Consider the following 14,356-nt stretch of genomic DNA (forward strand, 5'->3'; position numbering starts at 1 on the left):
AGTGGAGACTTGACATGGATCCAGTGGAAGGCAACTACTAAATGTATATATCCATCTGCCAGGTTTAGAGAGCTTTAGTCACCTTACAGCAACCAGCTCACTCTCACAACAAAATGTGTAAGCTATGCTGATCAACTGTGCAACACACGTACATGTGTACTCTGTGTGCATACACACATACAGAATTTCTTTTTCTCAACAGAAGCTGTAAAACTGCTACATGCCTACATCTTTTGACCTGTTTTTTATAACACACATTGTTGCCCAAAGGATTTACTCATTCATTCAAATTATTGAATTCAGGTGTTCCAATCACTTTCATGGTCACAGTTGTAGAGGCATGCAGACTGCTTATACAAACATTTGTGAAATAATCGTTCTTTCTCAGGAGCTCAGTGAGAGGGCATTGCAGTACCGTGCAACCATCAAATACTCCGCAGTCAACCGCTAGTGGCATTATGCCACACTGGAAGTGACTGAAAAAGGCACGGAAAATTGCAAAGCGGGGTCAGCGGATACTGTGGGATGTAGTGGCCATCAGAGCTCAGGAACATTGCATAGAGCTTCATAGGTTTTCATGGGCAAGCAGCTGTATCCAAGCATTACGTCACTAAAGTGACTGATGTAGTGGTGAAAAGTACACTGCCACTGCCACTTGGGTGCTTATAGCCGAACTTCTTGCCACACACGCATAACTGAAAACTGCACCTAATGAGCATGTTCAGTTATTATAAACATTCAATGAATGAATTAATCAATGAATCAATTAATTAGGACCCTCGGAAATCACTGAAATTGTTAGAAACAATGAGACATATTTGTTACATGCATTTCAGTTAAAATAACAAACTTTTCTCCAACTACCAACTACCCATCAGTTACTTATGTATCCATCTACATTCCAGGTGAGTGTAGTGGTTTCTCTCATCACCATGATTGCTCCATCTGCTTTTGAACTGGTGGCTCAGCTGGAGATGTACCACCCACGAACCTCACTGCGATTCCAGTTGGCCAGGTACCATTGTCTAACCACAGCCTATAATGACACAATAATGGCATACTATACTATTCAGAAAATGAATGGAACCCTTACACTTTTATGCCAAAAATTCTAAGTTAAAATTTTCCCTTAACTTTGGTTAGTTATGTGACAAGTGATACGAGTTGCAACTTACTCAGGCCCTGCATGTTTTTAAAGTCTTTAATTTAAAACCTAAGTAGTACAAAAACTGGTTTTATGGTTTTTTAAAGTTTGTGGTGATTTTATGGGTAACTGGTATTAATAATATAGTTTCTACTAACCAAAGTTAGTTTGGTTTGTGGGTTAGGTTGTTTTGTTCTCAACAAATTATACAATGTTTGTCAGTAACAATTTTTACTTTGACTATTTCATTCATCAAGATCTGATGAGAGCCCTCATTGGAGCAGTATTTATATAATAACTGAAAGGTCTTACAATGCTCATCAATTTACAGGGTCCTTGTCTTATACCTTGGGAATCTCTACAGTCTCATCATTGCTCTCCTTGATAAAGTCAACAGTATGAGCTCTGCTGTGAGTATGTTAACTAGCCCCAGTTAAGAATTTGTTATCTAGTTTCAAATTTGAACACTATTTAGAAAATAATATAAGATTAATAATTTAATTTGCTGGTCATTCATTTTGCCACAGTTACTAGAAAATAGCACAAACAAGTTACCAAATATTTAACCATGGAAGAATTGCTACAAAAATCATGTTTTGAAAATGCAGTATTTAGTGGACCTTCTGATGAAATTAAAAAAGTAAATGGTAAATGGCCTGTATTTATATAGTGCTTTTCTAGTCCCTAAGGACCCCAAAGCGCTTTACACATTCAGTCATCCACCCATTCACACACACATTCACACACTGGTGATGGCAGCTACATTGTAGCCACAGCCACCCTGGGGCGCACTGACAGAGGCGAATATTGATGAATATTAATATGAGTTTAAATCTGTATTGTGACTCAGGCATTTTATTTATTTTTTGTTGCAATTTATTATTTAAAAATATAGTGTGGAATTGATTGTTAAGGGGAGAAATATCACTGATGTAAAAGTCCCTAACTCACAAAATCTCATCAAATACAATACATATGGCTTTAAACAGTTAAACTGAGATACATATCATTCAAGTGAAAATTCAGTATGTAGGTTATTTTAATGTTGACATGAGCAACACATTGGACAGAAAATAACTGGTAAACTTGTTATGCTAACAACACAATTCCAGTGGTATTACTTTGCTACATTTTAAAGCCAAAGTTGAGACTTTAAGAAGGTAAACACAGTTCATTCTATCTTCAGTGTCTTTAAAATGTGTCCAGGTATTCTGTTTACTTTTTATGCACATAAACTAACTAGTTTGGAATTATTTTCTACTATCTTTATACTAATGCTAATGCTAATTGTGTAGGCTAAATAAGCTAATATGCTACAATGCTCAGTCCTACATTTTAGACGTCTAAATTCAGGGGTTGCATCCTTCAAAGGCCACATTTGAAGGCTGATTATGTCACAGCAATGCGAAGAAGACTGTTTTCCCGGGATCTGAAGGATCCATGAGGCGGAACCTTGGTGGCCCACTCTATCCCAAGATTCATTGCGCATTGGTGGTTCTAGAATATTTTTTGAAAAGGATGGTCCAAGGAATGCAGTCAAGGAATAAACTCAAATGTAATTGTTTTTATCTCACTCAAATATCCTGTAGCAAAAATATTAACAAGAGTCTAAAATGTCAAAATTCTACAGTTTCAGATGTGTAACGAGTTAGTGATGCTTTTAAAGCTTTTACATTAAAATATAAGCAGTCAAAAAACCAACTTACATGTTTTAGAGTTTGTGTAGATGCTATGGAAAATTGATACTAAATAAATCCAGATTTCCCTTCAGTTGTGTATAACTTTTAAAATCTTCTGCACATACAATTCAGTTTTGATACCAAAGCTGGGTCTGTTTAGTGGTGTGAAGTTTAATATGCTTCAGTGTTTGGCGGGGCCATCTGCCGTGACTGGTTGGGGTGAGAGAGAGAAGACGGAACAAAAGACATGCTGTGGAATAGAGCGACTGAAGGCTTTTCAGGGAGTTTTTAGGACATCCTGACATAACAAATTACAGTAGTCCAGCCTAGAAGTGATAAATGCACGAACAGGTTTTTCAGCTTCACTTTGAGACAGGGCATCTCTACGGGCTGAAATCTGTGCCATCAGAAACTGAAGTTGAATAAGTTAAATTTGAATTTGAATTGCTCGGATTGAATCTGAATTGTAACTTGAATAAATGTTTTTAAAAACTGAATTTGAATTAGCCTAATTTGAAATTCAATTTATTGGTTTGAAAAGGATCATCACTAAATTGAAATTGAATTTTATATTTTGAAATTGAATTCATTTGCTTTGAAACTGTATTTTATCCTTTAAAAATTTAGTTCTTGAATAATTTCAGATTCACTTCTCACCATTCAGTTTCAGTTCTACAATTCAGTTTTTTGGGACTTACATCCGGTTCCGGTTCGAGAGTAATGAGCGCAGATTAATAGAACTACGTTTTACTAGCGGACCGAAAGTGTTACTGACGGGAATCTACAGCATCTTCAGCAGTGATTTGGCGCTGTATAAATATATAAAACATATAAATATATAAAAAATACATACATATATATATATATATATATATATATATATATATATATATATATATATATATATATATATATATATATATATATATATATATAAATTGAGTTTAGTATCTTTAGCATTTTAAACATCTTTTCTTGACCTAAGTTCACACATAACTTAGGTTATTCTCATTTATTAACAGAAACCATTAATTGGTGGAAACTGCCATTAATCACAAGTAAATGTTATCTAACAAATCAATACACTACATCGCTGACAATTAAAATAGTTGTCTGTATTATAATTTGTGTATCTTTTCCTAGACTTACTAGGAACTATAGTTTGTGCATTGTTTTTCACAAATACGCTGTGATAAAGAGAAGAAGCTCCTTCTCGGTCATCATGGAGCTTCTAAGGATGCAGACCTTGAATTAAGAAATACCTTTGAAGTCACTCATATAATTAAAGCATAGCACACAGCTGTATGGATTGTGATCTGTCTTCAAGGTCCACGTGAGTAACAGTAACTGGAATGAGTCCAGCTCCTTTCTGGCCACAATATCTCATCCTGAGGGAAACAGCCTCTCCACCCTAGTGTCAGATATCTCCCTCTCTAAGAATCACAACAGCACCACAGCAACCATCGCCACAGTGCTGGCTGTAACCAGCAGGAGCAGCTCAGGGGACGTCTACAACCAGACAGCTGTGTTTGAAAAGAACACCCGACAACAGGATCAGTGCTGGGAGACCTATGTTGGACAGGTTTTGCTTTCTGATTGGATAACGGTGTATATTTGTGGAAATGATAAAAATATATATAAACATTATGACCACCTGCCTGTTGCCAAAACATCAAATGATAGTGATGCATTGTGTATTCTAACACCTTTCTATCAGAACCACTTTTTCAGAATTGCTTGAGCTACAGTAGCTCATCTGTTAGATCGGAACACGTAGGCAAGCTCTCCTCGCCATGTGCATCAATGAGCCACACGAGCCCATAACCCTGTCGCTGGTTCCCAACTGTGAAAGTGGGAACACCCCAAAAGCTTTGGAGCTCCTCTGAACCAGTCCTTCAGGTTGCTCAAATCCTTACGCTTGCCAAACTTTGAGGGCAAAATATTAACTTGCTCACTAATGTATTCCACCCAGTAGCAGGAGAGATAATCAGTATTATTCACTTAACCTGTCAGTGGTCATAATGTTTTGCCTGGAATATATGATATATATATGTATGTGTGTGTGTGTGTGTGTATGTAAAATAAAATACTTGTATATAGTATTTGTAAATTTCCCTGATGAATATGTGTATATTGTGTCTTTAGGAGATGTTGAAGCTGTCCATCATTGACATGATCTTCACAGTGGCGAGCATCCTGCTCATTGACTTCATCAGAGGTCTAGTGGTTCGCTACCTCAGTGACTGCTGCTGCTGGGATTTAGAGAGCAAATTTGTAAGTTGGTTGCAAGCTTTTGCTTTTACAAAATTTAGCAAGTAAATGCTAAACATGAGAATTAAGGTATTTATTCTTATTCTATTGAATGGAATTCTGTATACATACACAATACACAGGTCATAATGTTTCAGACCTGAAAAAGGAAATAGACCCAGAGAATGATTTCTTCTCCAATACTGAAGACATCAGCTGTTGCTGCCACAGTGATGAACAGTTTAATCACACCATTAAATGATAATGATAAATGATCAATAACGTTAAAGAATATTTAAATCAGTTCACAAAAGCTTTCAAAATTATTGCTGTATCTGAAATATGGATTAATGCAGAAACAGGGATGGACTTTCAACTGGACTTTTCAACCCAGGAAAAGGGGGGGGGGGGGGGGCTGTGTACGTGGATAAAAAATAGATTACAAGGTGGTGGAAGCTATGATAACTGTGTTTGATAACTTATTAGTCAATGTATAACAATTGAAATTTGCAAGGAATATAAAAAAATGTTCTAATATTTGCTGTATATATAAAGCACCAGGGTCTAGCATTCAAATTATATCAAATCAGATATATTTATCTGTGGTGACTTTAACATTGTCCTGTTGAATTAAAAAAACTCATAAAAAACGAACGAATTAACACAACAGTTGGGCTATCCTAAAATCACTAGGCCAAACAGAATTACACTTTATTGTGCCACCCTAATTGATAATAGTTTCAATAATTTTTTTTTTCCAGTTTTTGCAGTTTGACAGTAATCACAAGAGACCACAACCAGGGGAAAACCAGAAAACCAGAAACATCTGACAGTCAGTATGGATTCAGACTGAACCATTCAACTGCATGGGCATTAATTGGATCAGTCGAGCAGATTATAATTCAATTCAATTCAATTTTATTTATATAGCGCCAAATCACAACATAAGTCGCCTCAAGGCGCTTCATAGATACAGAGAAAAACCCAACAATCATATGACCCCCTATGAGCAGCACTTTGGCAACAGTGGGAAGGAAAAACTCCCTTTTAACAGGAAGAAACCTCCGGCAGAACCAGGCTCAGGGAGGGGCGGGGCCATCTGCTGTGATTGGTTGGGGTGATAATAATAATGGATTGGATTTATATAGCGCTTTTCAAGGCACCCAAAGCACTTTACAATGCCACTATTCAGTCACTCTCACATCCACACACTGGTGGAGGCAGCTACAGTTGTAGCCACAGCTGCCCTGGGGCAGACTGACAGAAGCGAGGCTGCCATATCGCACCATCGGCCCCTCTGGCCATCACCAGTAGGCGGTAGGGTAAAGGACAGAGAGCCCGGGGATCGAACCGGCGACCTTCCGGTTACAGATGCAATTCCCAACCCCCTGAGCCACAGTCGCCCCTGGGTGAGAGAAGGAAGACAGGATAAAGACATGCTGTGGAAGAGAGACAGAGGTTAATAACAAGTATGATTCAATGCAGAGAGGTCTATTAATACATAGTGAGTGAGAAAGGTGACTGGAAAGGAAAAACTCAATGCATCATGGGAATCCCCCAGCAGCCTACGTCTATTGCAGCATAACTAAGGGAGGATTCAGGGTCACCTGGTCCAGCCCTAACTATATGCTTTAGCAAAAAGGAAAGTTTGAAGCCTAATCTTGAAAGTAGAGATAGTGTCTGTCTCCTGAATCCAAACTGGAAGCTGGTTCCACAGAAGAGGGGCCTGAAAACTGAAGGCTCTGCCTCCCATTCTACTTTTAAATACTCTAGGAACAACAAGTAGGCCTGCAGAGCGAGAGCAAAGTGCTCTAATAGGGTGATATGGTACTACAAGGTCATTAAGATAAGATGGGGCCTGATTATTTAAGACCTTGTATGTGAGGAGCAGGATTTTGAATTCTGGATTTAACAGGAAGCCAAAACAGGAGAAATATGCTCTCTCTTTCTAGTCCCTGTCAGGACTCTTGGTGCAGCATTTTGGATTAGCTGAAGGCTTTTCAGGGAGTTTTTTGGACTTCCTGATAATAATGAATTACAGTCGTCCAGCCTGGAAGTAATAAATGCATGAACTACTTTTTCAGCGTCACTCTGAGACAGGATATTTCTAATTTTAGAGATGTTGCACAAATGGAAGAACGCAGTCTTACATATTTGTTTAATATGTGCGTTGAAGGACATGTCCTGGTCAAACATGACTCCAAGGTTCCTCACAGTGTTACTGGAGGCCAAGGTAATGCCATCCAGACTAAGAATCTGGTTAGATACCATATTTCTAAGATTTTCAGGGCCGAGTACAATAATCTCAGTTTTATCTGAATTAAGAAGCAGAAAGTTAGCGGCCATCCAGGTCTTTATGTCTTTAAGACATTCCTGCAGTTTAACTCATTGGTGTGTGTTATCTGGCTTCATGGACAGATAGAGCTGGGTGTCATCTGAATAGCAGTGTAAATGTATGCTATGTCTTCTGATGATGCTGCCTAAGGGAAGCATGTATAATGTAAACAGAATTGGTCCTAGCACTGAACCCTGTGGAACTCCATAATTAACCTCAGTGTGTGAAGAGGACTCTCCATTTACATGCACAAACTGGAGTCTATTAGATAGATATGATACAAACCACTGCAGTGCAGTACCTGTAATACCTACAGCATGTTCTAATCGCTCTAATAGGATATTATGGTCGACAGTATCGAACGCTGCACTGAGGTCTAGCAGGACAAGCACAGAGATGAGTCCACTGTCAGAGGCCATAAGAAGATCATTTGTAACCTTCACTAAAGCTGTTTCTGTGCTGTGATGAGCTCTGAAACCTGACTGAAACTCTTCAATAAGCCATTCCTCTGCAGATGATCTGTTAGCTGTTTGACAACTACTCTTTCAAGGATGTTTGATATAAAGGAAGGTTGGAGATTGGCCTATAATTAGCTAAGACTGCTGGGTCTAGAGATGCTTTTTGAGTAAAGGTTTAACTACAGCCAGCTTGAAGGCCTGTGGTACATAGCTGATCATTAGAGATAGGTTGATCATATTTAAGATCGAAGCATTAATTAATGGCAGGACTTCTTTGAGCAGTTTTGTAGGAATGGGGTCTAAAAGACACGTTGATGGTTTGGAGGAAGTAATTATTGAAGTTAACTCAGAAAGATCAATTGGAGAAAAAGAGTCTAACTTAACATCAATGGTACTAAGAGTAGCTGTAGATAATATTACATCTGTGGGATGATTACTGGTAATTTTTTCTCTAATGATTAAAATTTTATTTGTGAAGAAGTTCATGAAGTCATTACTAGTTAACGTTAAAGGGATGGTTGGCTCAACAGAGCTCTGACTGTTTGTCAGCCTGGCTACAGTGCTGAAGAGAAACCTGGGGTTGTTCTTATTTACCTCAATCAGTGATGAATAGTAAGATGTTCTGGCTTTGCGGAGGGCTTTCTTATAAAGCAGCAAACTATTTCTTCAGGCTAAATGATGATCCTCTAGATTTGTGACACGCCATTTCCTCTCCAGCTTACGAGTCATCTGCTTTAGGCTACGTGTTTGAGAATTATACCGCGGAGTCAGGTACTTCTGATTAGAGACCTTAGTTTTCACAGGAACTACAGTATCCAGAGTCGTACGTAGTGAGGAGGTGAAATTATTAACAAGATAATCGACCTCTGTTGGGGTAGCGTTCAGATAGCTGCTCTGCTCTGTGTTGGTACAGGGCATTGAAGATGATAACAGTGGGTGGATTATATTCTTAAACTTAGTTACAGCACTTTCAGAAAGACATCTACTTTGATAAAGTCTACTCTCCACCGCTGTGTAATCAATTATTGTAAATGTAAATGTTATCAGGAAATGATCAGACAGGAGAGGGTTTTCAGGAAACACTGTTAAATGTTCAGTTTCTATGCCATATGTTAAAACAAGATCTAGAGTGTGATTAAAGTGGTGGGTGGGTTCTTTTACATTTTGAGAGAAACCAATTGAGTCTAATAACAGATTAAATGCCATGTTGAGGCTGTCATTTTTAGCATCTACATGGATGTTAAAATCACCCACAATAATTATTTTATCTGAGCTGAGAACTAAATCAGATACAAAGTCTGAGAAATCAGAACTCTGTGTAAGGCCCAGGTGTATAGATGATAACAAGTAAGACTGGTTTCTGAGTTTGACAGCTGGGGTGGATGAGGCTAAGCATCAGGCTTTCTTTGTGATTGTTTGTGTTTAAATTGCTTGTTGCTGGTTTTTAGTTTGTTTTTTGTCTTTTTGGGAGGGTATAAATGCTACACAGTAGAAACGACATGCAGCCGGAGTATTCCTAAATCTTACAATATTTGATGCAAGTGATTATGAAATATTAATTAATAAACTGGAACGATATTTAATCAGAGGGGTTGTACTACATTGCGTGAAAAATTATTTGACCAGCAGGAAACAATTTGTGAGATGGGAGAGTAATACTCCTCATGTTTGGATGTTATCCAGAGTTCTGTCCCGGATCCAAAACTATTCACTATTTAAATAAATGACATTTGAAGGGTATGTGATCTATTAAAAATACACATTTTTGCTGATAACACAAATATTTTTGATATTGGGGGAAATCTAATGGAAATGCTGAATATGATTGCTATGATAAAATATAGTAAAAATGTTAAAAATAAAAGTGGTTTGAGAGGAAAAAACTATCATTAAATCCAGAGGTGTGGACTCGAGTCACATGACTTGGACTCGAGTCAGACTCGAGTCATTAATTTTATGACTTTAGACTTGACTTGAAAAAATGTTCTAAGACTTGTGACTTGACTTGGACTTTTACACCAATGACCTGGGACTTGAATTGGACTTGAACCGGTTTACTTGAAAAGACTTGATATTTTACCCCAAATATAAAATGTAACATGCATATTATATAGAGATTGAAAATGTGATGTCATTCTGGGGTAGAACCACAAAGGATTCTGGGAACTCGTGGCAAGCGGTACTAGCGCACGCAGGCTTTTAATTGAAATCAGTCACACAGCGATAAAAAGAAACACAAAAAATGTCAAGAAGCTGTTGTATTATTAACTGCAATAGCCGGTCGCATGACAGCCACGGGAAGCCGACGGGTAAAGAGATCGGTTGTTATCGGATTACGTCGTTGAAGAGAAATTGTTCGAGCCATGTTTCCGAAGTAACAAAGACGCGACGGATGGCCTGGATTGCAGCCATTCAAAGACAAATTATAACGTCCCAGAACTCTCCAGCTCACAGGTTAGTCTGCTCCAAGCATTTACACGAAGGTCAGTCTGCTGTTGTAGTTAATGCGTCATTTTCATAACATAATTGGTGATATAGGTTACAAGCAAGTCTGGCGCTGAACAGAAATTGTCGCGCTATGCTCCTTTGTTTATTGTGCATAAATAGTGAATTGTCCTGACACAATATTGCGTTTCGCTTCTGTTATTATGGTACATTGACAAAAACATATACTTTTATTCACAGGATAAAACAGGTTTTTTGTATCACTAATTGTCCAGTACGATTACAGCATACAGTATTATTGTCACTGCTACATTTCTGTGATGAACCAGAAATTATTTCCACTACTAATTAATTACCGTTGAGCTCAAAGGTCCTATTAATAAACGGTTAACGAATGTGTATTTATGACGACAATTTGTGAGACTGGTAAACTTATGATACGTACGATGGTCTTTCGTTCTACACGTGCATTTCAAGGTCCTGCACCCATCCGTCGGTAAACTGTACCTGGGCTTGTTGCAGTGTCCTGAAGTTACTAAACTTCATGAGTGTATGCGCTCACAAGAACCGTATAATTATAAATATGCATATAAATATGCTACGATGAGATAGCTGACTTCATCTAACTAGCAAATGTTGTCCAGGCTACGTTGGTGATGCAGTTTTTTTTAATGTGTATGATATTTTTGTCATGCGATTTTAAAGCTGGTCCTACAACCGCATCCAAGAATAACATGCAGCTTATCTCAGAACTGTCGGTGAAAATTATTCTTGGAGCTAGGTTTAATTGAGCTGCATTTTAAAGAGGTGCAATTTCACAATTTGTGTATATTTTCTAAGTTCACCATTTTGTATGTGTTGAGAAAAACACAGATTTTAAAATTACATGGTCTAATATTTACATTTAGCATAACTGCAACATGCTTTTTTCGTTTTTTTTAAAGACTCGAAAGGACTTGAAATTCAAAGTTTCAGACTTGTGACTTGACTCGGACTTTTACACCAGTGACTTGAGACTTGACTCTGACTTGCCTGACATTACTTGAGACTTGACTTGAGACTTGAGGATAAAGACTTGAGACTTACTTGAGACTTGCAAAACAATGACTTGGTCCCACCTCTGATTAAATCTATCCCACGTTTTCTTAAGCCTCAGTAGAGAAGCTGAGAATTCCCTGTCCCCAGTCACCTCCTCTAGCATGTATGGAGGAACAGCAAGGCATTCCCAGACCGAGTGAGAGATATGATCTCTCCAGGGTGTCCTGGGGCCTCCTCTCAGTGGGACATGCCTGGAACACTCCACCCAGGAAGCATCCTGGTCAGATGCCTGAACCACCTGAACCGGCTCCTTTCAATGTGGAGGAGCAGTGGTTCTACTCTGAGCCCTTCCCAAATGGCCGACTTCTTCACCCTATCTCAAAGAGAGAGGCCATTCAATCTTCAGAGAAAGCTCATTTCTGCCGCTTATATCTGCAGTATTATTCCTTTGGTCACTACCCAGTAGGGATGGGAAGCTGGTTCAGGTTCAAAAGCTGGATTTGTCATACTGTGTTGGTGCTTACAAAACCACCATGAAAGCTCAAAGGTCTATATGCATATTTTAGAGCAATATATGATTTGATCCAGATGTCGTTTTCAGGGAAGACCTTGCAAATTTTAACCTAAGACAATGCTAATGCTGTATCTTTTACAAGAGTATGTCTTCATAGCACAGGAGTCCTGGTAATGACCGGGCATCCCTGCAAACCAGACCTTTGCAGTAACTGAAAACATTTGGCATGTCATGAAAAGACAATAAAGACCCTGAGAGACTCTTGTCTGACTCAGGATTGTTGCAGTGATTACTTTTGTTTTGTCTGTTTTCAGCCTGAATATGGAGAATTCAAAATAGCCGAGAATGTCTTGCATCTAATTTATAACCAAGGAATGATCTGGTAAGTCTGAAAAACATTTTACAATTCCAGAACCACAGGACCTATTTCAGAGCTAATGGCCTGACTGGTGCTGACAGGTCTCCATTACCCTGTTTAACGGACTGTAGCTCTCTGTAATCTTTCCACTACACCTCTTGATTGTATTTTCTCATCTAATTTCAGAAACGTCTCCTTGCAGCAATAAATGTAATGAAGTGAAATCATGAGCCACTGAATGTCATATCTTTTATATGAAGTGTGACCTTATTGCCTGTGTGTGTGTGTGTGTGTGTGTGTGTGTGTGTGTGTGTGTGTGTGTGTGTGTGTGTGTGTGTGTGTGTGTGTGTGTGTGTGTGGCTGGTCTATCTCTTTCTTTCCTTCAGGATGGGGGCATTTTTTTCTCCCTGTCTTCCTGCCTTTAATGTGCTGAAGCTGATTGGTCTGATGTATCTGAGGAGCTGGGCTGTACTTACCTGTAATGTTCCCCATCAGCAGGTCTTTCGAGCATCCAGGTTAGATGCGCACACGCACACACACGCACACACACACACACACACACACACAGATGAAACATACCCAAATTTCCAGTATAGTTAAAAAAAATCATTTGATGACTTTTATTTGGCCTAAATATTAGTGTTTTTTCTACCACCGTGTTGGCATTTTGAACACAGAATTTCCCACATCTGGATGAAAGTAAAGGTAAATTCAGGTAATCTTATCTGCACAGGTTTAATGCTGTGATGCTACTGAATAATGGACTAATTACATATTAAATTTTCACTCACCAAAACTGAAGCACAAACCTTTTGGACTGTCTTTTCCTTACAGCACAATTTGTTAAAACAAAATCCATTAAAAATGCTGCAAAAAGGCATAAATGGTGCAAACGCTATGGAGAAATCAAGGTCAGTGGGAGGTGCAGCCCAGCACTTTTCATAACCACCATCAAAACACCAAGAATGTCTTTGTCCAGACATTCTCTTATATTACATCCTTGGCTCTTTGCAGTTTGACAAAGATTTAAAGTTGCCACCAAAGGCTTGTACAGTATATTGTCAGCAAAGGGGGTATTTTTCTTAAGGCTGTTCACTTATCAGCCTGTGCAGCAACTTACGTATAATTCAATTCAATTCAATTCAATTTTATTTATATAGCGCCAAATCACAACATAAGTCGCCTCAAGGCGCTTCATAGATACAGAGAAAAACCCAACAATCATATGACCCCCTATGAGCAGCACTTTGGCAACAGTGGGAAGGAAAAACTCCTGTTTAACAGGAAGAAACCTCCGGCAGAACCAGGCTCAGGGAGGGGCGGGGCCATCTGCTGCGACTGGTTGGGGTGAGAGAAGGAAGACAGGATAAAGACATGCTGTGGAAGAGAGACAGAGGTTAATAACAAGTATGATTCAATGCAGAGAGGTCTGTGAACACATAGTGAGTGAGAAAAGGAAATACTCAGTGCATCATGGGAATCCCCCGGCAGCCTACGTCTATTGCAGCATAACTAAGGGAGGATTCAGGGTCACCTGGTCCAGCCCTAACTATATGCTTTAGCAAAAAGGAAAGTTTGAAGTCTAATCTTGAAAGTAGAGATAGTGTCTGTCTCCTGAATCCAAACTGGAAGCTGGTTCCACAGAAGAGGGGCCTGAAAACTGAAGGCTCTGCCTCCCATTCTACTTTTAAATACTCTAGGAACAACAAGTAGGCCTGCAGAGCGAGAGCGGAGCGCTCTAATAGGGTGATATGGTACTACAAGGTCATTAAGATAAGATGGGGCCTGATTATTTAAGACCTTGTATGTGAGGAGCAGGATTTTGAATTGTGGATTTAACAGGAAGCCAAAACAGGAGAAATCTGCTCTCTCTTTCTAGTCCCTGTCAGGACTCTTGCTGCAGCATTTATACACACATATACTCAGTCAGGCTACTCTGATTTAAGTTTTTAAAAAAAAAGCTGTGATTGCCTCTTTCAGTCCTTATCAGCCACTCCCAGATGTGGTGGAAAATCACACAAGACACATGTGCATATCGATAGCATCGACAGTTCACTGTGTAAAAGGAAAATACAGTGGTGTGAAAACGTTTTTGTCCACTTCCTGATTTCCTATTGTGGAGATACAGAAATTCT

At 38.8% G+C, this 14,356-nt stretch overlaps 1 protein-coding gene across 1 annotated transcript in view; it reads left to right on the forward strand.

The window, feature by feature from the left end:
* The window catches only part of tmc3 (transmembrane channel like 3), a 42,943-nt gene that overhangs the window by 16,541 nt on the left and 12,046 nt on the right, over window positions 1–14,356 (forward strand). Inside the window, exons 11-16 of the mRNA XM_085409455.1 lie at window positions 906–1,015; window positions 1,476–1,554; window positions 4,151–4,405; window positions 4,969–5,097; window positions 12,178–12,245; window positions 12,608–12,736. Of these exons, the coding sequence (XP_085265581.1) occupies window positions 906–1,015; window positions 1,476–1,554; window positions 4,151–4,405; window positions 4,969–5,097; window positions 12,178–12,245; window positions 12,608–12,736 (770 nt within the window). The remainder of the gene's footprint in view (window positions 1–905; window positions 1,016–1,475; window positions 1,555–4,150; window positions 4,406–4,968; window positions 5,098–12,177; window positions 12,246–12,607; window positions 12,737–14,356) is intronic.

Source organism: Rhamphochromis longiceps, linkage group LG1, assembly GCF_057381845.1.
Source record: "Rhamphochromis longiceps isolate RC_006_pf linkage group LG1, R_longiceps_female_GT1.1, whole genome shotgun sequence".
Taxonomy (NCBI): Eukaryota; Metazoa; Chordata; class Actinopteri; order Cichliformes; family Cichlidae; genus Rhamphochromis; species Rhamphochromis longiceps.